The 25,040-nt window shown below is 38.5% G+C and overlaps 1 protein-coding gene across 1 annotated transcript in view; it reads left to right on the forward strand.

Moving 5' to 3' along the window:
* The first annotated feature begins 371 nt into the window (after nucleotides 1-371).
* Nucleotides 372-25,040, forward strand: part of LOC307186875 (uncharacterized protein) — a 341,925-nt gene continuing 317,256 nt past the window's right edge. Inside the window, exon 1 of the mRNA XM_079922474.1 lies at nucleotides 372-406. Within this exon, the coding sequence (XP_079778600.1) occupies nucleotides 387-406 (20 nt within the window). The 5' untranslated portion in view covers nucleotides 372-386. The remainder of the gene's footprint in view (nucleotides 407-25,040) is intronic.

Here is a 25,040-nt window from a genome sequence, read left to right on the forward strand (position 1 = left end):
TGACTGCTATAGCTAATACCCCCCTCACCCTCCTTGGCTAGCATGGATTTATTCTCATTACTGTGTGCACAGTGGGATCCCAGCTATGAACTAACTTCCATGGTCCAGATGGGAGATGCGGGTGGCTTGGGTGAAGAGAAGAAGAGGGGATTCCCTCAAGATCTTAACAATCACCAAGACAAGGAGTGCTTTGAAATGGGAGTGTACCAGTCCGAAAATCATTAGAAAGCAAATTAAATAAGCTTAAGTCAAGTGGGACATGAGTTCACATCTTTCATTATTTCTTCCTTGGGTCTGCAAGCCTGTGACGTAGAAAAAGGCAGTGTTGATCATATCAGCGAAAGAAGTTGCAGGCAGTAATCCAAGCAGGATGTAAATCACCACTGATGTCAACAAGTGAAAAAAGGTAAGTAACACTAGCTTCTCCAAGTTCTAGTGGCTTTTGATAGTAAAAGTTTCTCCTTCCAGTTCTCATGTATGGACTTTCATGCTTTGCCTCTATCATCTCAGAGTTCTAAGCATCCTCAGAGGGAGATGGTGGGGAAGGTCATGTGCTTGTGGCTCATCTCAGGTCTGTCCCACATTTCACTAGTAAGGACCCAGCCGCATAAACACACCTCACTGCAAGGGACTGGGAGAACTAGGGTATGGTGAGTGCTAATCATCTCAGCTCCAGAGATCGGGCTCCTGCCACACCCTGTTGGCTTATGACTGGATTGTTCAAGATGAAGCTGGAGTGTTTCCTCTGTTCTCTTAAGCAAATGAAATAAGAGAATCTCTCTCTGTGACATCAGTTTGCCTCAATGGTGGGCAGTTTCTTTTTTCTGTTTGTTTTTGTTTTGTTGGTTGTTTGTTGAACTGCAGTCTACCTGCATCAAAATAGTATTCTCCAGTTTTTAGAAGTAGGATCCTTATCTATTTTCTTTTTTAAAGACCATGCTTCCTTTTGGCCTCTTCACTAATTGGGTACCTGCTTGGGGTTTCCCTGTACCCAGTCATACCTGTCAAATGCACAGTCATATTTTGTGTCCTGAGATCAGCTTTGTAAAACCAAAGTAGTTTATAAGATAGAAGAGTTAATTGCTGGATTGAGGGTCTATTATCAAAAATCAAAACTTGTGTTGTCTATTTACAATAGCCAAGACATGGAAACAATCTAAAAGTCCATCAATAGATGAATAGATAAAGAAGATGTGGTACATATATTCAATGGAATACTACTCAGCCATAAAAAAGAATGAAATAATGCCATTTGCAGCAACATGGATGGACCTAGAGATTATCATAGTAAGTGAAGTAAGTCAGAGAAAGACAAATATCATATGATATCACTTATATGTGGAATCTAAAACAAATGATACAAATGAACTTATTTACAAAACAGAAACAGACTCACAGACATAGAAAACAAACTTATGGTTACCAAAGGGGAAAGTGGGGGGAAGGATAAATTAGGAGTTTGGGATCAACAGATACATACTACTATATATAAAATAGATAACCAACAAGGATCAACTCTATGACACAGGGGACTATTCCCAATGTCTTGTAATAATGTATAGTGGGAAAGAATTTGAAAAAGAATATATTTATATATATATGTGTATATGTAACTGAATCACTTTGCCGTACACCTGAAACTAACACAACATTGTAAATCAACTATATTTCAAAAAAAACCACAAAAATTTGTCCGCAAGTAGAGTGTGAACATTTAGGACCTACAAAGAGTCTATAGCCGTAGGTTCTACCCATATATTTGTGTAACCTCTGACTGCTCTACTTTGTCTCGTCTCCCTATTGTTCTGTATTTAATTATAAATATGATAGCTGGTATTTATTGAATGCTTTCTCTGTACCAGGCCTTCTTCTAAGCACTTTACCCTAATTATTGGGATCTTCACAAGAAATCTACAAAGTAGGTATTATTATTCTCATTATAGATGGCAAAATTGAGTCATGGAGAAGTTACATAGTTTTAGAAAAATTATGGATTTCAGGGCCATCAGATTAGATACCTTTCAGGGTATCGGGTGAGGATCTCTGGTATGATTTTCACTTATACATTTTTGGAGAACTTTTTTGCTTATTTGTCTATATTCATGACTCAGCAACATATCTGGCTTGCCTTACCTTGTTTCCAAGTTAGCTTCACAGGAAGAATATTGGTAATGCTTTCTGGCTACAGGGGCATATATCTTTACAAGTACTCAAGATACTTCCTGTGAGTTTCTCCAATGATGCTCATCATATCAATGATACTGTTTTCAAGGAAGTGATGGGTTGACTAAGCATGATTCTTGGCTGTAGACCCATTGTACTCTTTGCATAACATTAAAAAAAATTATTTATTTTTGGCTGCATTGGGTCTTCATTGCTGTGCACAGGCTTTCTCTAGTTGCGGTGAGCGGGGGTTACTCTTTGTTGAGGTGCGCGGGCTTCTCATTGCCGTGGCTTCTCTTGTTGTGGAGCACAGGCTCTAGGTGTGTGGGCTTCAGTAGTTGTGGTGCGAGGGCTCAGTAGTTGTGGCTCGCGGGCTCTAGAGTGCGGGCTCAGTAGTTGTTGTGTGTGGGCTTAGGTGTTCCGCTGCATGTGGGATCTTCCCGGACCAGGGCCTGAACCCGTGTCCCCTGCATTGGCAGGCACATTCTTATCCACTGCACCACCAGGGAAATCCTGCATGACATTTTTGAATCCTTATCTGAAGTCATTTCTTCATGAGAACATTTTGTTTGTGTTACCAAAATTATAAGCTGCTGAAGAGGCAGCTCAGGACTCACGTGGAATAGGGTCGTTTGTAAGTCTTCTGGGCAAAGTACTCATTTTCAACTTGCATTTATTGGCACTGTTCAATTTAGGTGAGAATACTGCGCGAAGTAAGCTCTCTTAAAAGTATCATCTTTGAGTTTGTTTAGTCAGTAATCCAACCATTGTCAAATCCATTTACTACTATTTACCCATGAGGTATCTTAAGGAGGGCTGATTCATTTCTCAGATGGTTCAAACATGAAGTGCTCAAGCAGAAATTGGTTCTTATGCAGTTTTTTTTTTTTTTTTATTTCCTCTTAAATCTTGGCCGATGTTCTCTGCTTTTGTATGCTGTGGGAACTTTTCTTCTAGGTGGTAATGGGCTATCAGGGATCCTAAATAGGAGGTTCAACCCTCAGGCCTTATAAGACCCAGGAATTTACAGTGTGAAACGGATTTTCAGTGTGAAGCCCTTTAGATGGCCATTCCTGTGCCAGCTTCCTCTTGTCCCTATCACTTCGTTTTGTTTGACCCAACTTGTACATTTCTATGATGGAGTTGGTCCCCTGGAGAGCATCCTGGGCTGCTCTCCAGTTTCTAGAAGGTGGCTGTCTAATTTTCTCTTTTTCAAAATATGAGTGCCTTTTGGGCCAGCTCATCAACTGGACACCTTTTGGGATTTCTCAAAACTCAGTCACATCTGGCTAAGACCCAGTCTTATTTTCTCTCCTGGGTACAACTTGTATAACAAAGCATTCGACAGGATTGAGGAATTAGATGCTCCATTTACAGCCTATTAACAAGAACCAAGATTTGGGCTGCAAGTGTGGGCTAGGGGTTTCGGACCTGTGGTATGCTTGGCCATGGATACTATTCAAAATAGTTACATAACTATTCAACATATTTATGTAAATTCTGGTTTGCATTCATTTTAAATCACTGTGGGTCTGGGGGAAGGCTTAGGGGTTAAGATATGTCCAGTTTATAATACTCATAATGCTTTATAATACTCAGCACACTTTCTTATCATTCTAATTTTTATATAAGCCCCGAATCCTGAAAAAAAAACTCTAAGAGATTCTAAACCTGTATTGACCAATATGGTAACTACATTTGAACCATAGCTTGTCCAAATTAGTGCAAAGATGCACTGTGAATGTAAAATATACACCAGATTTTAAAGTATGACAAGTAAAATCTAAAATACCTTCTTAATAATTTTTTATATTGGTACATGTTCAAATAATAATATTTTGGATAGATTGAGTTGAATAAAATATATTGTTGAAATTAATCACTTGTTTCTTTTTCCTTTTTAAAATGTGACTCAGAAAATTTTAAACTACACACGTGGCTTACATTACTGACTTACATTGTATTAGTATTGGACAACATTGTGCTAAACGATTAATAAAGACTGTTACAATCTTAATATATATTAATGTTTAGCAGAGATCACAGTTGAGAAATATTGACATCTGCTGGTCTTGATATTTGCCATACTGAAGTTGTAACTAAAATGCCAATAAATCCGCATTGCGTCAGGACACTTATTTCTTACTTGAGTTCACCCATTCACCTTCCAACGCCTAAGCTTAAAAAAAAGTCTGCCTAAAATAGGCTTTGATGTGCATGTTCTGGTGTCTGAAATACTCTCATTGCTTTTGATGGATTATAGTTGAGAAGCAGGAGGCACATGGTTTGTTTTGACAGTGAGGAATGCAAGAGGCTTTCTAGTGTAGATTTAACATTCCATCTGCTGTGTTTTACAAGTAGAAGAGCTCAGTGAAGAGGGACCTGCTGGAATGGGGTGGTGGTAGTTCTGTTTTATCCCATGGCTTCCTTTTTCTTTAAACTTATGAGCTAAAGAAGAGACATAACAAACAACATCACTGTGCATTAACAACCTTGCCAAGTGTAACAGATGAACATAGTTCTACTGAGTATCACTCAGTCTTAGCCAGTCAGATTGCTCACTGCTCTGCCTCAACTGCCAGGGAAAGGCATCTCTTTAGAGCTATACATTCCATTTATGATTCAAAGAGAACTGCTTCCTATGGATGGCTCTAATAAATCAAAAGCAGGAAGCCTGTTTCCTTGGATCAAACTGAGTAAATTTCTGACTGCCAGGTCTCTGTGGAGTTCATAGGTGGAAGGGATTTATAAGTAGGGACTCAAAGGATTTATCTCTCCAGCTCATATGGAAGCAATTTGGGGTCAAGCCTTTAAGCTGGTGAATGTGCTTTCTACACATGTTCTTTCTCTTCTGTGGGCTGGAAAGGCAATGACTGGATTTACCTTGAAATTTGATGAGTAGCCTCTATTAGCCTGGGTCCCTGAATGACCATGTGGAAGACAGACATGCGCTGCCTGAGCTGTTCTGTGAGAGAGAATTAAACTTTCATGTGTTTGAGCTGTTGTGTTTTGGGGGTTATTTGTTACAGATGTTTGGCCAACCCTAGCTAATGTAAACCCTATTAGTTATCCTTTTTACTGAAGTGTGTTTGATTTACAATATTACATTAGTTGCAGGTGTACAATATAGTGATTCAATCTTTTTATAGATTATACTCCATTTAAAGTTATTAATAAATATTGGCTATATCTCCCTGTGCTGCACAATATATCTTTGTTGCTTATCTATTTTGTATACAGTAGTTTGTACCTCTTAAGCTCCTACCCCTATCTTGCCCCTCCCCGCTTCCCTCTCCTCACTGGTACCCACTAGATTGTTCTCTATATCTGTGAGTCTGTTTCTGTTTTGTTACATACATTCATTTGCTTTATTTTTTAGATTCTACATATAAGTGATAATATAGAGTATTTGTCTTTCCCTGTCTGAATTATTTCTCTAAGCATGATACCCTCCAGGACAATCCAGGTTGTTGCAAATTACTCAATTTCATTGTATTATATGGCTGAGTAGTATCCAATTGCATATATATATACCACATCTACTTTATTCATTCATCTCTTGATGGACACTTAGGTTGCTTCCATGTCTTGACTATTTAAAATAATGCTGCTATGAATACTGGGGTGCTGTATCTTTTCAAATTAGTGGTTTTGGTTTTTTTTAGATATATACCCAGGAGTGGAATTTCTGGGTCATATAGCAGCTCTATTTTTAGGTTTTTTTTGTTTTTTTTTAGATTCCTCCATACTTATTTTCCATAGTGGCTACACCAATTTACATTCCCACCAAAAGAGTACAAGGGTTCCCTCTTCTCCACATCCTCTCCAACATTTGTTATTTGTAGACTTTTTGATGATAGCCATTCTGATAGGTGTGAGGTGATATCTTTTTTTTTAAACATCTTTACTGGAGTATAATTGCTTTAAAATGTTGTGCTAGTTTCCGCTGTATAACAAAGTGAATCAGCTATACATATACATAGATCCCCATATCCCCTCCCTCTTGCGTCTCCTTCCCACCCTCCCTATCCCACCCTTCTAGGTGGACAGAAAGCACAGAGCTGATCTCCCTGTGCTATGCGGTTGCTTCCCACTAGCTATCTATTTTACATTTGGTAGTGTATATATGTCCATGCCACTCTCTCACTTGGTCCCAGCTTACCAGTCCCCCTCCCCATGTCCTCAAGTCCATTCTCTACATGTGTGTCTTAATTCCTGTCCTCCCCTAGGTTCTTCAGGTTTTTTTTAAAGATTCCATATATATGTGTTAGCCTACAGTATTTGTTTTTCTTTTTCTGACTTACTACACTCTGTATGACAGACTCTAGGTCCATCCACCTCACTACAAATAACTCAATTTGGTTCCTTTTTATGGCTGAGTAATATTCCATTGTATATATGTGCCACATCTTCTGCATCCATTCATCCGTCAGTAGACACCTAGGTTGCTTCCATGTCCTGGCTATTGTAAATAGAGCTGCAATGAACATTCTGGTAGACGAATCTTTTTGAATTATGGTTTTCTCAGGGTATATGCCCAGTAGTGGGATTGCTGGGTCATATGGAAGTTCTATTTTTACTTCTTTAATGAACCTCCATACTGTTCTCCATAGTGGCTGTATCAATTTACATTCCCACCAACAGTGCAAGAGGGTTCCATTTTCTGCACATCCTCTCCAGCATTTATTATTTGTAGATTTTTTGAGTATGGCCATTCTGACTGGTGTGAGGTGATACCTCATTGTAGTTTTGATTTATATTTCTCTAATGATTAGTGATGTTGAGCATCCTTTCATGTGTTTGTTGGCAGTCTGTATATCATCTTTGGAGAAGTGTCTATTTAGGTCTTCTGCCCATTTTTTGGATTGGGTTGTTTGTTGTTTTGATATTGAGCTACATGAGCTGCTTATATATTTTGGAGATTAATCCTTTGTCAATTGCTTCGTTTCCAAATATTTTCTCCCATTTTGAGGGTTGTCTGTTTGCTCTGTTTATGGTTTCCTTTCCTGTGCAAAAGCTTTTAAGTTTCATTAGGTCCCATTTATTTTTGTTTTCATTTACATTTCTCTAGGAGGTGGGTCAAAAAGGATCTTGCTTTGATTTATGTCATAGAGTGTTCTGCCTATGTTTTCCTCTAAGAGTTTGATAGTGCCTGGCCTTACATTTAGGCCTTTAATCCATTTTGAGTTATTTTTGTGTATGGTGTTAGGGAGTGTTCTAATTTCATTCTTTTCCATGTAGCTGTCCAAGTTTTCCCAGCACCACTTATTGAAGAGGCTGTCTTTTCTCCATTGTATATTCTTGCCTCCTTTATCAAAGAGAAGGTGACCATATGTGTGTGGGTTTATCTCTGGGCTTTCTGTCCTGTTCCATTGATCTATATTTCTGTTTTTGTGCCAGTACCATAACGTCTTGATTATTGTAGCTTTGTAGTATAGTCTGAAGTCAGAGAGCCTGATTCTTCCAGCTCCGTTTTTCTATCTCAAGATTGCTTTGGTGATTCGGTGTCTTTTGTGTTTCCATATAAATTGTGAAATATTTTGTTCTAGTTCTGTGAAAAATGCTAGTGGTATTTTGATAGGGATTGCATTGAATCTGTAGATTGCTTTGGGTAATATAGTCATTTTCACAAGGTTGATTCTGCCAATCCAACAACATGGTATATCTCTCCATCTATTTGTATCATCTTTAATTCTTTCATCAGTGTCGTATAGTTTTCTGCATACAGGTCTTTTGTCTCCTTAGGTTGGTTTATTCCTAGGTTTTTTATTCTTTTTGTTGCAGTGGTAAATGGGAGTGTTTCCTTAATTTCACTTTCAGATTTTTCATCATTAGTGTATAGGAATACCAGAGATTTCTGTGAATTAATTTTGTATCCTGCTACTTTACCAAATTCATTGATTAGCTCTAGTAGATTTCTGGTAGCATCTTTAGGATTTGCTATGTATAGTATCATGTCGTCTGCAAACAGTGACAGCTCTACTTCTTCTTTTCCAATTTGGATTCCTTTTATTTCTTTTTATTCTCTGATGGCTGTGGCTAAAACATACAAAACTGTGTTGAATAATAGTGGTAAGAGTGGGCAACCTTGTCTTGTTCCTGATCTTAGTGGAAATGGTTTCAGTTTTTCATCATTGAGGATGATGTTGGCTGTGGGTTTGTCATATATGGCCTTTATTATGTTGAGGTAAATTCCCTCTGTGCCTACTTTCTGGAGGGTTTTTATCATAAATTGGTGTTGTATTTTGTCAAAAAATTTTTATGCAACTCTTGAGATGATCATATGGTTTTTATTCTTCAATTTGTTAATGTGGTGTATCACATTGATTGATTTGCATATATTGAAGAATCCTTGCATTCCTGGGATAAACCCCACTTGACCATGGTGTATGATCCTTTTAATGTGCTGTTAGATTCTGTTTGCTAGTATTTTGTTGAGGATTTTTGCATCTATGTTCATCAGTGATATGGCCTTTAGTTTTCTTTTTGTGTGATATCTTTCTCTGGTTTTGGTATCAGGGTGATGGTGGCCTCGTAGAATGAGTTTGAGAGTATTCCTTCCTCTGCTATTTTTTGGAAGAGTTTGAGAAGGATGGGTGTTAGCTCTTCTCTTAATGTTTGATAGAATTCGCCTGTGAAGCCATCTGGTCCTGGACTTTTGTTTTTTGGAATATTTTTAATCACAGTTTCAATTTCATTACTTGTGATTGGTCTGTTCATAATTTCTATTTTTTCCTGGTTCAGTCTTGGAAGGTTTTACCTTTCTAATAATTTGTCTATTTCTTCCAGGTTGTCCATTTTATTGGCATAGAGTTGCTTGTAGTAGTCTCTTATGATGCTTTGTATTTCTGCAGTGTCAGCTGTTACTTCTTTTTCATTTCTAATCTGTTGATTTGAGTCTTTTCCCTTTTTTCTTGATAAGTCTGGCTAATGGTTTATTAATTTTTTTTATCTTCTTAAAGAACCAGCCTTTGGTTTTTTTGAGTATTCTTATTGTTTCCTTCATTTCTTTTTCATTTATTTCTGAGCTGATCTTTATGATTTCTTTCCTTCTGCTAACTTTGGGGGTTTTTTGTTTTTCTTTCTCTAATTGCTTCAGGTATAAGGTTAGGTTGTTAATTTGAGATTTTTCTTGTTTTTGAGGTAGGATTGTATTGGTATAAACTTCCGTCTTAGAACTGCTTTTGCTGCATCCTATAGGTTTTGGGTCATCGTGTTTTCATTGTCATTTGTTTCTAGGTATTTTTTGATTTCTTCAGTGCTCTCTTGGTTATTTAGTAGTGTATTGTTTAGCCTCCATGTGTTTGTATTTTTTACAGTTTTTTTCCTGTAATTAATATCTAGTCTCATAGCACTGTGATTGGAAAAGATACTTGATGTTATTTCAATTTTCTTAAATTTACCAAGGCTTGATTTATTATCCAAGGTATGATCTATCCTGGAGAATGTTCCATGAGCACTTGAGAAGAAAGTGTATTCTGTTGTTTTTGGGTGGAATGTTTTATAAATATCAATTAAGTCCATCTTGTTTAACGTATCATTTAAAGCTTGTGTTTATTTATTTATTTTCATTTTGGATGATCTGTCCTTTGGTGAAAGTGGGGTGTTAAAGTTCCCTACTATTGTTGTGTTACTGTCGATTTCCCCTTTTATGGCTGTTAGCAATTGCCTTATATGAGGTCCTCCTATGTTGGGTACATAACTATTTACAATTGTTTTATCTTCTTCTTGGATTGATCCCTTGATCATTATGTAGTGTCCTTTTTTTTTTTTTTGTGGTACGCAGGCCTCTCACTGTTGTGGCCTCTCCCATTGCGGAGCACAGGCTCCGGACGCACAGGCTCAGTGGCCATGGCTCACGGGCGCAGCCGCTCCGCATCATGTGGGATCCTCCAGGACCGGGGCATGAACCTGTGTCCGCTGCATCGGCAGGTGGACTCTCAACCACTGTGTCACCAGGGAAGCCCTGTAATGTCCTTCTGTGTCTATTGTAATAGTCTTTATTTTAAAGTGTATTTTATTTGACAGAATTGCTACTCCAGCTTTCTTTGGATTTCCATGTGCGTGGAATATCTTTTTCAATCCCCTCACTATCAGTCTGTATGTGTCCTTAGCGCTGAGGTAGGTCTCTTGTAGACAGCATATATACAGGTCTTGTTTTTGTATCCATCAGCCAGCCTATGTCTTTTGGTTGGAGCATTTAATCCATTTACATTTGAGGTAATTATCGATATATATGTTCTTATTACTATTTTCTTAATTGTTTTTGGTTTGTTACTGTAGGTCTTTTCCTTCTCTTGTGTTTCATGCCTAGAAAGTTCCTTTAGCTTTTTTTGTAGAGCTGGTTTGGTGGTTCTGAATTCTCTTAGCTTTTGCTTGTCTGTAAAGGTTTTAATTTCTCCGTCAAGTCTGCATGAGATCCTCGCCGGGTAGAGTAATCTTGGTTGTAGGTTTTTCCCTTTCTTCTCTTTAAATATGTCCTGCCACTCCCTTCTGGCTTGTAGAGTTTCTGCTGAACGATCAGCTGTTAACCTTATGTGGATTCCCTTATATGTTATTTGTTGCTTTTCCCTTGCTGCTTTTAATTTTTTTCTTTGTATTTAATTTTTGACAGTTTGATTAATATGTGTCTTGGCGTGTTTCTCCTTGGATTTATCCTGTATGGGTCTCTCTGCACTTCTTGCACTTGATTGAGTATTTCCTTTCCCATATTAGGGAAGTTTTCAACTATAATCTCTCCAAATATTTTCTCAGTCCCTTTCTTTTTCTCTTCTTCTTCTGGGACCCCTATAATTCGAATGTTGGTGCATTTAATGTTGTACCAGAGGTCTCTGAGACTGTCCTCAAGTCTTTTCATTCTTTTTTCTTTATTCTGCTCTGCAGTAGTTATTTCCACTATTTTATCTTCCAGGTCACTTATCCGTTCTTCTGCCTCAGTTATTCTCCTACTGATTCCTTCTAGAGGCTTTTTAATTCATTTATTGTGTTGTTCATCATTGTTTGTTTGCTCTTTAGTTCTTCTAGGTCCTTGTTAAATGTTTCTTGTATTTTCTCCATTGTATTCCCAAGATTTTGGATCATCTTTACTATCATTACTCTGAATTCTTTTTCAGGTAGACTGCCTCTTTCCTCTTCATTTGTTTGGTCTGGTGGGTTTTGGCCTTGCTCCTTTTCTGCTGTGTATTTCTCTGTCTTCCCATTTTGCCTAACGTACTGTGTTTGGGGTGTCCTTTTTGTAGGCTGCAGGTTTGTAGTTCCCATTGTTTTTGGTGTCTGTCCCCAGTGGCTAAGGTTGGTTCAGTGGGTTGTGTAGGCTTTCTGGTGGAGGGGACTGGTGCCCGTGTTCTGGTGGGTGTGTCTGGATCTTTTCTTTCTGGTGGGAAGGACTGCCTCTGGTGGTGTGTTTTGGGGTGTCTGTGACCTTATTATGATTTTAGGCATCTTCTCTGCTGATGGGTGGGGTTGTGTTCCTATGTTGTTAGTTGTTTGGCATGGGGTGTCCAGAACCTTAGCTTGCTCATCATTTAGTGTGTCTGGGTCTTAGCATTGACGCGGAGATTTCTAGGACACCTCTTGCCGATTGATATTGCGTGGGGCCGGGAGGTCTCTGGTGTTCCAGCGTGCTGAACTTGGCTCTCCCACCTCAGAAGTTCAGGTCTGACACCCGGTCGGAGCAACAAGACCCTGTCAGCCACACGGCTAAGAAGAAAAGAGAGAAAAAAAGAATAGAAAAGAAAAGAAAAGAAAGTTATTAAAATAAAAAAATATATATTAAAATTAAAAAACTTAAAAATTAAGAAAAATAGAGCAACCAAACCAATAAACAAATCCACCAATGATAACAAGCGCTGAACTAAACTAAGATAGACATAAAAATCTGAAAATGGTCAGTCACATACAGCAAACCCCAAATCTCAGTTGCTCCCGAAGTCCACTGCCTCAATTTTGGGATGATTCATTGTCTCTTCAAGTATTCCACAGATGCAGGGTACATCAAGTTGACTTTGGGGATTTAATCCGCTGCTCCTGAGGCTGCTGGGAGAGATTTCCCTTTCTCTGCTTCGTTTGCACAGCTCCTGGGTTCAGCTTTGGTTTGTCCCCGCCTCTGCATGTAGGTTGCCCTCTGGCGTCTGTTCTTCGCCCAGACAGGAGGGGGTTAAAGGAGCAGCTGATTAGGGGGCTCTGGCTCACTCAGGCGCGGGGGATGGAGGGGTACGGAATGCAGGGCGAACCTGCGGTGGCAGAAGCTAGCGTGACATCGCAACAGCCTGAGGCGTGCTGTGTGTTGTCCTGAGAAAGTTGTCCCTGGATCACGGGACCATGGCAGTGGTGGGCTGCACAGGCTCCCGGAAGGGGAGGTGTGGATAGTGACCTGTAATTGCACACAGGCTTCTTGGTGGCTGCGGTAGCAGCCTTAGCATTTAATGCCTGTCTCTGGGTTCCACGCTGATAGCCGCAGCTTGCACTAGTCTCTGAACCTCGTTTAGGGGGTGTTCTGAATCTCCTGTCCTTGCGCACCCCAAAGCCATGGTCTCTTGACTCTTAAGCAGTTTCAGACCTTTTTCCGGCCTCCCTCCCAGGCAACTGTGGCACACTGGTCCCCTTCAGGCTGTGTTCGCGCAGCCAACCCCAGTCCTCTCCCTGGGATCTGCCCTCCGAGGCCCAAGCCTCAGCTCCCAGCCGCCGCCCGCCCCGGCAGGTGAGCAGACAAGCCTCTCGGGCTGGTGAGTGCTGGTCAGCACTGATCCTCTGCGGGATTCTCTGCGCTTTGCCCTCTGCACTCCTGTTGCTGTGCTTTCCTCCGTGGCTCCGAAGCTCCCCGCTCCGCCACCCGCTGTCTCCGCCCGTGAAGGGGCTTCCTAGTGTTTGGAAACTTTTCCTCCTTCACAGCTCCCTCCCACTGGTGCAGGTCCCGTCCCTATTCTTTTTAAAAATTTTTTTTAACATCTTTATTGGGGTATAATTGCTTTACAATGGTGTGTTAGTTTCTGCTTTATAACAAAGTGAATCAGTTATACATATGTTCCCATATCTCTTCCCTCTTGCGTCTCCCTCCCTCCCACCCTCCCTATCCCACCCCTCCAGGCGGTCACAAAGCACCGAGCTGATCTCCCTGTGCTATGCAGCTGCTTCCCACTAGCTATCTACCTTACGTTTGGTAGTGTATATATGTCCATACCTCTCTCTCGTTTTGTCACAGCTCACCCTTCCCCCTCCCCATATCCTCAAGTCCATTCTCTAGAAGGTCTGTGTCTTTATTCCTGTCTTACCCCTAGGTTCTTCATGACATTTTTTTCCCTTAAATTCCATATATATGCGTTAGCATACGGTATTTGTCTTTTTCTTTCTGACTTACTTCACTCTGTATGACAGACTCTAGGTCTATCCACCTCATTACAAATAGCTCAATTTCGTTTCTTTTTATGGCTGAGTAATATTCCATTGTATATATGTGCCACATCTTCTTTATCCATTCATCCAATGATGGGCACTTAGGTGATTTCCATCTCCGGGCTATTGTAAATAGAGCTGCAATGAACATTTTGGTACATGACTCTTTTTGAATTATGGTTTTCCCAGGGTATATGCCCAGTAGTGGGATTGCTGGGTCATATGGTAGTTCTGTTTGTAGTTTTTTAAGGAACCTCCATACTGTTCTCCATAGTGGCTGTACCAATTCACATTCCCACCAGCAGTGCAAGAGTGTTCCGTTTTCTTCACACCCTCTCCAGTATTTATTGTTTGTAGAATTTTTGATGCTGGCCATTCTGACTGGTGTGAGATGGTATCTCATTGTAGTTTTAATTTGCATTTCTCTAATGATTAATGATGTTGAGCATTCTTTCATGTGTTTGTTGGCAGTCTGTATATCTTCTTTGGAGAAATGTCTATTTAGGTCTTCTGCCCATTTTTGGATTGGGTTGTTTGTTTTTTTGTTATTGAGCTGCATGAGCTGCTTGTAAATTTTGGAAATTAATCTTTTGTCAGTTGCTTCATTTGTAAATATTTTCTCCCATTCTGAGGGTTGTCTTTTGGTCTTGTTTATGGTTTCCTTGGCTGTGCAAAAGCTTTTAAGTTTCATTAGGTCCCATTTGTTTATTTTTGTTTTTATTTCCATTTCTCTAGGAGGTGGGTCAAAAAGGATCTTGCTGTGATTTATGTCATAGAGTGTTCTGCCTATGTTTTCCTCTAAGAGTTTGATAGTTTCTGGCCTTACATTTAGGTCTTTAATCCATTTTGAGCTTATTTTTGTGTATGGTGTTAGGGAGTGATCTAATCTCATACTTTTACATGTACGTGTCCAGTTTTCCCAGCACCACTTATTGAAGAGGCTGTCCTTACCATTGCAACAAAAAGAATAAAATATCTAGGAATAAACCTACCTAAGGAGACAAAAGGCCTGTATGCAGAAAATTATAAGACACTGATGAAAGAAATTAAAGATGATACAAATAGATAGAGCGATATACTGTGTTCTTGGATTGGAAGAATCAACATTGTTAAAATGACTGTACTACCCAAAGCAATCTACAGATTCAGTGCAATCCCTATCAAACTACCACTGGCATTTTTCACAGAACTAGAACAAAAAATTTCACAATTTGTATGGAAACACAAAAGACCCCGAATAGCCAAAGCAATCTTGAGAATGAAAAATGGAGCAGAGGAATCAGGCTCCCTGACTTCAGACTATGCTACAAAGCTACAGTAATCAAGACAGTATGGTGCTGGCACAAAAACAGAAAGATAGATCAATGGAACAGGGTAGAAATCCCAGAGATAAAGCCACACACATATGGTCACCTTATCTTTGATAAAGGAAGCAGGAATGTACAGTGGAGAAAGGACAGCCTCTTCAATAAGTGGTGCTGGGAAAACCATCCCTATTCTTTTGTCTCTGTTTTTTTTTTTTCTTTTGCCCTACCCAGGTACGTGGGGAGTTTCTTGCCTTTTGGGAAATCTGAAGTCTTCTGCCAGCGTTCAGTAGGTGTTCTGTAGGTGTTGTTCCACATGTAGATGTATTTTTGATGAATTTGTGGGGAGGAACGTGATCTCCATGTCTTAATCCTCTGCCATCTTCATGAGGTTATATCTAATTGTTGTTTTGGTTTGCATTTATCTAATAATAGAGATGATGAGCATCTTTTCACGTACCTGTTATCCATCTGTATATCTTCTTGGAAAAATGTCTCTTCAGGTCTTCTGCCCATTTTTTTTTTGATTGGGTTGTTTGTTTTTTTGATGTTGAGTTGTATGAGCTGTTTATATATTTTGGATATTAATCTGTAGCTGGTCATATCATTTGCAAATATATTCTCCTGTTCTGTAGGTTGTCTTGTTGCTTTGTCAATGGTTTCCTTTGCTGTGAAAACTTAATTAGGTCCCATTTGTTTATTTTTGCATTTATTTCTTTTGCCTTAGGAGACAGATCCAAAAAATATTGCTATGATTTATGTCAAAGGGTGTTGTGCCTATGTTCTCTTCCAGTAGTTTTATGGTTTCTGATCTTACATTTATGTCTCTAAACCATCTGAGTTTATTTTTGAATATGGTGTGAGGAAATGTTCTAATCTCATTGTTTTACATGTAGCTGTCCAGTTTCCGAGCACCACTTAATGAAGAGACTGTCTTTTCTCCATTGTATATTCTTTGTCTTAGGTTAATTGACTGTAGCTGGGTAGGTTTATTTCTCGGGTCTCTATTCTGTTCCATTGATGTATGTGTCTTTTTTTTGTGCCAGTCCATGCTGTGTTTTTTTGTTGTTGTTTGTTTTTGTTTTTTGCGGAACACGGACGTCTCACTGTTGTGGCCTCTCCTGTTGCAGAGCACAGGCTCAGGACACACAGGCTCAGCGGCCACGGCTTATGGGCCCAACCGCTCCGCGGCATGTGAGATCTTCCCGGACCGGGGCACGAACCTGTGTCCCCTGCATCAGCAGGCGGACTCTCAACCACTGTGCCACCTGGGAAGCTCCAGCCCATGCTATTTTGATTGAACCCTATAAGCTATTATACTGGAAATTATCTGATTTGAAAATAAGAAAAGGTCATAAATCACAAAGGAGATAACTTTCTTTTCTCTTAGCATACAGTTTTATCTGCAGCAGTCATGATCTTATTTTTCTTGCATTTAACTTAAGCTGGCTTAGGCATTAGTCCTGGCAGTGGCGTATATTGGAACTAGGAAGGAGTCATGTAATCCAAATGCCTTATTTTGCAGATGAGGAAATACCCATATCTTGCCTGCCTGATATGACATGGCTAGGGAGTTTCAGGAATTGGAGTTTCCTGTTTCTCGTTTCAATATCTTTCCAATACGTCTAAGAGGTGTAAATAATTCTTATGTAATGTGGCAACTCTGACGGATTGGTAGTGCCTGTCTGGCCTATTATTTTCAACAGTAAGAAGCTGCTTTTTGGCCCGTGAGAGAGGAAAGAGAGTGGAGAAAATTATGCATTGTATTCACCAATTCTGCATTACCTAATGCAGCTTCATAGTGAGGTAAGCTTCATGATGTCTCTTGGCAGTATTGAGAACGTGCTAGTTTTATTTATCTTTCAAGTTGTGGCAGTCTGAATGAAAAACCCTGATAGTGTCATCACTAACAGCATTAGCATTCCAGTGGTGTGGAAAGAACATAGGCTGGGTGTCTGAAAATCTAGGTTTTAGCCTTAGTCTGTTACTCACGATCATGGGCAGGTCATTAAACACACCTAAACTTTAGTTTGCTCATTTGTAAGACAGTGCTGTGAAACAAGATTCTTCTATGCTCAAATTCTTATGATTCTACAAGAATATGTTTTGATAGCATTCTGTAAACATAGTTTGTTGCTTTCGTAAACATATCTGTATCTATCATCTCTCTATATCCTATCTTTGATCTATCTATCCATCTATCTACCTATTTAACATAACCTTTAAGAGGCATGAATCAAGTTCATTAAATTGAATCAAATTCACTAAAAATATCCAAGCATTTATAATATTAGGATTAATAATTACAAGAAAACATATTTGTATGGAGCTTTTATTTATGTCTTCACATTTGATCTCCATAACAGATTTATGAGGTTGGCAGAGATCTTTTTTGTGACATGGCATGGCTTGAAAAAAGGGCTCCATTTACAGGTAGTAAAATTGTGACTTGGGAAGCATGCGTGACAAAACACTAAAACACAGAACAAGTAAGTGAAGAAATTGGAGCTTGATTTCAGACCGGATGCGCATTTTCTGTAGATTACATTTCCTTCATAATCCTTTACAATTAAAACCAGTTATAGTTTGCTTAGAACAATTTTTTTTTTTTTTATGGAGACGACTGTTGCATGTCTAGGGTAATTCAGATTCCAGACACTTTGAGTTTCACTTAGTGAGTTTGTGTTGTTTCTGTTGAGGCATAATAGATCTCCAGCGTCCTCTCTGTTCTCTTTTTGCACGAGAAGTCATATGCTCCGCCACTCCTCATGATAGGTTTCTCTTGATCCTTGTTCACTCTTGGCTCGAATTAACCCCTCCCATTGAGTCATGGTGGGTCTTTGCCACCACTTCTCAGCCTAGCTTCAGTGTGAACCTTGGATAGAAAACAACTCAGAGTGTCCCGTCAGTGAGACTGAGATGCCGCAAAGAAGGGCATAGGAGGATGTAACATCTGTACTGAATCAAAGTAATTCGTTGCCAAATGTACTCCACATGCCTTGTCCTTTTCTTTCTGGATAATGTGCTCATCAGGCAGCATTTAACAGCTGTTAAGTGACCTGGATTGTGTGGTATCTTTACTGTTGCAAAATTTTCCCATTGTTTAACAAGACAAACACATGAGTAAACTGTTAGGGCAAATGGTTTATGTAATGTTTTGTTAAATTACATCTGTTTCGGGTGTATGGCATTATAATTTCACATCTGTATAGACTACAGAGTGATCACCACCACAAGACCAGTTACCATCCATCACCATACTGTTGACCCCCTTCGTCCATTTCACCCTTCACCCCTCATAACCACTAACCTGTTATCTGTATCTATGAGTTTTTTTGTTTTTTTGTTTGTTCATTTGTTTTTTTAGATTCCACATATGAGAGAAATCATATGATATCGTCTTTCTCCATTTGACTTACTTCACTAAACATAATACCTTCAAGGTCAATCCATATTGTCACAAATGGCAGGCTTTCACCCATTTCTATAGCTGACTGATATTCCATTGTACATATATACCACATCTTCTTTATCTGTTCATCCACTGATGGATACTTAGGTTGTTTCCATATCTTGACTATAGTGAATAATGCTGCAGTGGAAAAAAAGGTGTATATATTGTATATTTTGGATTCATGTTTTTCTGTTTTTTGGATGTTATACCCAGATGTGGGATAGCTGGGTCATATGGTAGTTCTGTTTTAGTTTTCTGTTTCCATAGTGGCTGCACCAATTTACATTTCTAACAGTACACAAGGGTTCCCTTTTCTCTACCTACTCCCCAACAATTTGTTATTTCTTTTTTTTTTCATCTGTTATTTCTTGGCTTTTTGATAATAGCCATTCTAACAGGTGTGAGGTAGTATCCCATGTGGTTTGGATTTGCATTTCTCTAATTATTAGTGATGCTGAACATACTTTCATGTGCCTGCTCACCATCTGTATGTCTTCTCTGGAAAATGTCTACTCAGATCCTCTGCCCATTTATTAATTGAATTGTTTATTTTTTAGTTGTTGAGTTATATGAGTTCTTTATATATTTTGGATATTAACCCCTTATTGGATATATGATTTGCAAATATCTTCTCCTGTTCTGTAGGTTCCTTTGATGATGGTTTCCTTTGCTGTGAAGAAGCTTTTTAGTTTGATGTAGTCCCATTTGTTTAGTTTTATTTTTGTTTCCTTTGCCTTTGGAGTCAGATTCTCAAAAACATTGCTAAGACTGATGTCAATGAAATTACCACCCATGTTTTTTCCTAGGAATTTTATGGTTTCAAGACTTCCATTCAAGGCTTTAATCCATTTTGAGTTAATTTTTTTGTGTATGTTGTGGTCTAGTTTCATTCTTTTGCATGTGGTTGTCCAGTTTCCCAAAACCATTTATTGAAGACTGTCTCCATTGTATGTTTTTGTTCCTTTGTTGTAAATTAATCATACATATATATGTATATATATATGTGTCAATTTATGTGGTTTATTTCGAGGCTTGCAATTCTGTTCCATTGATCTGTGTATCTGTTTTTGTGCCGGTAACATACTATTTTGATTACTATAGCTTTGTAGTATAGTTTGAAATTATGTAACTTGATACCTCCAGCTTTGTTCTTCTTTCTCAAGATTGTTTTGGTTATTCAGGGTCTTTTGTGTTTCCATACAAATATTAGAATTATTTGTTCTGGTTCTGTGAAATATGCCATTGGAATTTTGATAGGGATTGTATTAAATCTGTAGATTGCTTGGGATAGTATGAACTCTTTCTGATAGTTTGCTAATAGTGTATAAAAATGCCACAGATTTCTGTATATTGATTTTGTATCCTGCAACTTTACTGAATTCATATATTAGTTCTAATAGTTTTTTGGTGGAGTCTTTAGGTTTTTCTATATATAGTATCATGTCATCTGTAAATAGTGACAATTTTACTTCTTCCTTTCTGATTTGGATGCCTTTTATTTCTTTTGCTTGCCTAATTGCTGTAGCTAGGACTTCTAATACTATGTTGAATAAAAGTGGTGAGAGTGGGCATCTTTGTCTTGTTCCTGATCTCAGAGGAAAAGTTGAGTATGTTAGCTCTGGGTTTGTGGTATATGGCCTTTGTTGTGCTGAGGTACGTTCCCTCCATTCCCACTTTGTTGAGATTTTTTTGTCATACACGGATGTTGAATTTTGTCAAATGCTTTTTTTGCATCAGTTGAGATGATGATACAATTTTTATCCTTCATTCTGTTAATGTTATGTATGTGTTAATGTATGTGATGTTAATGTGATGTGATGTGTATATATAAGGATATTGGCCTATAATGTTCTATTTTTGTGGGGTCCTTGTCTGGTTTTGATATGAATTACTTGCTCCTCATGGAAAAGATTCATACCTTTGTGGTCCCTCCTAATTATGGAATGCTGCAGCTAGAGTGTGGTGAATTGTTCTATATGTGGTTGTGTATTTGATGTGTTCACGGGAGGAGGTGAGTTCAGGATCTTCCTACACTGCCAACATGAACCCTCTCCCCTCATGTAAAATGTAAACAATTACTTTGAGGATTCTATCATCTTCTGGCCTATTTGATACCACTCATGATGTTCTTTTGGATTAAATGGAAAAATATGGACCTAATGTCAGAAGAGTTAGGTGGATTCTTACCTGGCTGAAAAATGTTAACTAATTGGGCTAACCAGATTAGTTTGGGCCCTGTTCTGTCAAACATTTTAATTACAATTTGGATTAAAAACACATAGAATTTGCTTAACAAACTTTGGATGTCACAAAATATTGGAAGAACAGACAATATATTTGATGACAAGGGGTTCAGCAAAAGCTATATTAATAGTCTATCATGATGGCCTGAAACTAACAGGATATAATTCCAGAATTTAGGCATGAAAAATAAAATCCTTTATGAATGTTTATAAAGAGGAAAACCAAGTTTAGTAGGGCTTTATGTGCATAAAATTTCAGTTGATTACAAGCTGAATAGGAGCCAACAATGCAGTTGCAGCTGCTTGGCAGGCTAATGCGATCTGAGGGAAGTTTTAGGAGAATATACTGTTTGGATTAATGGCAGTGATGGCTTCATTGTAATGGACACTGGTCAGAACTCATCAGGATGATTGTGTTATTTTTGGTACCATATTTTAAGTGGATATTGTCAGATGAAAGAGATGGGATACTGAAGAAACCCAGAGTTCAAAGACTCAGGGATGTTCAACCTGAACAAGGGAAATGATGATGAGACATGGTAACTAGGGTGAACATATGGTTCAGTTCACCTGGGTCATCCCCTGTTCATGCATGTTTCTCAGCGTCCCATCTGGTTTAGCATCTGTCCCAAATATGTTATTTTTACATTCTGGAAAGCAATTTATTTTTGAAAATGCTTTCTGATTAGAACTTTTTAATAGATCTCCCGCTCTATTAAAGCCTAATATTCAATTAACAAATACAAATTTTAAAAATTATAATATCTTTATTATATAGTTTTTAATTTTTATAATTTATTGAACTCAATATGCCTAAAATATTATCATTTCAACATATAAACAGTATGCAAATTAGAAATGAGATATTTTACATTCTTTTGTTCTTAAGCACTAAGTTTTCAGGTATCCAGGGTTTATTTAGCCGTATGGGGCTAGTGGCTACCATATGGACAGTACAGGTTTTACCCTCTTTCTCTCTCTTTAAGCTTTCCAGTATGATTACAAGTAACTACCCCGCCCTATAGTCTTGAAACCCGCATTGCCAGATTTTCACCTGTCGTTAAGAACAGGAGATTTGTATTCCCCTTCAGCACTGTTTAGGCAATATCAAACCCAAGAATCCTCCTTTCTCTGAGCATCTGCTGTCTACAATCTATTCACAAATACCAATTTCTTCACCAGCGTGTTTATTGTAAGCAACAACACCAACTCTGGAAACGTAAGGAGAAATTATTTTCCTGGATGAATAATGATCAGTTAAAACACTTCAGTTCAAAAGCTGGAGAATGAGTCTTGGTTAGAAATCAGGGAATACAGTCTAGTTCATGCTAAGGATACCACTCCTGGCACCTTTGCAAGCCTCACAGTACTACTATGCTAATGTCTTCAAATGTACCTGCATCTTTGCAGATTCAAGGTCAAAGCTGAAGAATTTCACTGATTCAGTATCATGAGCTGGCTCTTTAGGGGGTCAGGGAGAGGTGATATCTGGATCCTTCAGTTTCTGTAGTAGAAGATAGAATTCTCTTATCCCTTGAATCAGGAGAATTCTTCCCAAATAAGATGGGCAGTAGGCTGATGCATGGTAGGATAATGGGCAGTAGGATAAAGAAGTCAACTGTCTCCTACAAAAACACTGGGGAAATAAATACAGTGGAATAACTGCATTTTCTTATTTATGGCAAGTGAATTTATGGACTGTCATAAATGCCCTCAATAAAAACTAAGGGCTTATTTGAAGTGAGAGTTATTATTTTTTGATCACATTTATGTTGTTAAATATTTTAAATTAAAAAATAGTTCTGATTTTAATAAATCAAATTTTGAAAATCTGGCTTCATAACTTAGCCAGTGTTAAAAGTTTGGTAGGTTGTTTTTTCTGTGCCAGGAGTAAAATTTTAGAGGCTCTCTGACTGAATTATTTTGAAGTGATAAATAAAAGCCTTCATAAACTCTCTATCCCTGTAATTTTGATGCTTTCAGAGTTTTAAAGTCCTTAAGAAAAAAATAATTTAGTTCCAAAAACAGCTTTAAAAGAGCATAAAATTTTTTTGTTATGGTATCAAGGCAGTAGCATTCAGTATTTTTTTGAAACTTTTCTTCCTTTTTATTGAGTTTTTTGTAAAGTATATTAATTGTTAAAAAAAAGTAAAGACTGTATCTAAATAATTCCCCAAATGCACAGCCACCTTAGACTTTAATTATAGTATGTTCTCTTTCCCCCTTGCTCTCCACTTACTAAATTGTACTACTAATAGTCATAATTCCTTCTATGTGTTCTAGACTTTACAGTTTGTAAGGGGTTGTATTTATATCTTCACCTTTGGCCCTCACAGCAAGTCCATGCAGCATTTTGTTGTTTTTTTTTTAATCTTTTGAGGGGTTATGTTTCTTTTCTTTCTTCCTTTTTTTTTTTTTTGCATTTTTTAACATCTTTATTGGAGTATAATTGCTTTACAATGGTATGTTAGTTTCTGCTGTATAACAAAGTGAATCAGCTATACGCATACATATATCCCCATAGCCCCTTCCTCTTGCGTCTCCTTCCCACCCTCCCTATCCCACCCCTCTAGGTGGTCACAACTCACCGAGCTGATCTCCCCGTGCTATGTGGCTGCTTCCCACTAGCTACCTATTTTACATTTGGTAGTGTGTATGTGTCCATGCCACTCTCTCACTTTGTCCCAGCTTTTGCTTCCCCCTTTCTGCATCCTCAAGTCCATTCCGTACATCTGCGTCTTTATTCCTGTCCTGCCCCTGGGTTCTTCAGAAACTTGTTTTTTTTTTTTAGATTCCATATATATGTGTTAGCATACAGTATTTGTTTTTCTCTTTCTGACTTACTTCACTCGGTATGGCAGACATCCACATCACTACAAATAAGTCAATTTTGTTTCTTTTTATAGCTGAGTAATATCCCATTGTATATATGTGCCACATGTTCTTTATCCATTCATCTGTCGATGGACACTTAGGTTGCTTCCATGTCCTGGCTATTGTAAATAGAGCTGAAATGAACATTGTGGTACATGACTCTTTTTGAATTACGGTTTTCTCAGGGTATATGCCCAGTAGTGGGATTGCTGGCCCATATGGTAGTTCTATTTTTAGTTTTTTAAGGAACCTCCATACTGTTCTCCATAGTGGCTGTATCAATTTACATTCCCACCAATAGTGCAAGAAGGTTCCCTTTTCTCCACACCCTCTCCAGCATTTATTGTTTGTAGACTTTTTTGTTGATGGCCATTCTGACTGGTGTGAGGTGATACCTCATTGTAGTTTTGATTTGCATTTCTCTAACGATTAGTGATGTTGAGCATCCTTTCGTGCGTTTGTTGGCAATCTGTATATCTTCCTTGTAGAATATATTTATTATTTTAGTACCACTTTTTACCTTCAAAATTTGTCCCCATTTTGGATAGTAAATTATACACCTAATAACCATCCTGTTATTTGGAGGATTCTCTTGTTGAGAGATTTACTTTTGTGTAAAGAGCTACTTTTATGTAGTTCACAGGAGAGAACTTTGGTCAACTGGCGGACGTGATAGGAAGTCAAGTTTCAGCTGAATATAAACTTTATGGAGTGGTAGGATCTCACTTCTGGAAAAGCTCAAGTGAAGCCTGATGACCCTTTGTATGCCAGGGATTTAAAAATACTTTATTATGGAAACGTTTCATATAGACACCAAAGTAGAGAAAACAATATAATGTCAGGAATGCTTTGAAGATGGAATCCAAATTCCCAAGTGACTGTATTAACCCAAGTGCCTGGCAGCTGTATGAAGTGTCATCTCCATTAGTGGTTGCAGGAGTGGTGACAGGGCTGAGGGTAAATGCTTGGTAGGTCACACCACAGTCCACATGATGCTAATAGCAGGGCTTCCACTGCCAAGTTTTACTGCTAGAATTGCAGGCCTCTGGGAATCAGGAGTCTGTTCCTTTCTTATGTTTTGTTTCCTTGATAAGAAGTTCTCATGCGTAAAGGAGAGTAACTTTTTCCTTCTGGTCTTTCCAATTTTTCCCTAGTGGGTGGTCTTGGTGGAGGCGTGGCCTATCATTGCCTCATCTTGACCCCAACTTAGATGACCACCTGAGCCCCTAACCCACAGTGTCTAATTCATTAACAGGTGCTTAATTCACTCTGTTGACCGAATGGACGAACAACTGAAAGACTGCCATCTACCATCCCTAGCACAATGGAAGCCTAGGGTAGTTCTCTCTCCACTGGAAAATGGGGTTTGGAAGTAATTTTAAGTTGTTCTACCCATGGAGGATTGAAGAAGCTGGAATATAAGAGAATTCTTGGCATTGAGGCCCTTCTTGGGTGGTAGCTTCTGGATTCTCAGTTATTAAACAAACTCTAATTAGGAACTAGATCCAGTATATTCCCACAACCTTTTGTGTAAACCTAAGGAAGTCTCAGCTCTCTCTGTGTGTAGATATTACAACCATCACCTTGCACGTAAAATTTACTCAGGGCAGA

Source organism: Stenella coeruleoalba, assembly GCF_951394435.1.
Source record: "Stenella coeruleoalba genome assembly, chromosome: 5".
Taxonomy (NCBI): domain Eukaryota; kingdom Metazoa; phylum Chordata; class Mammalia; order Artiodactyla; family Delphinidae; genus Stenella; species Stenella coeruleoalba.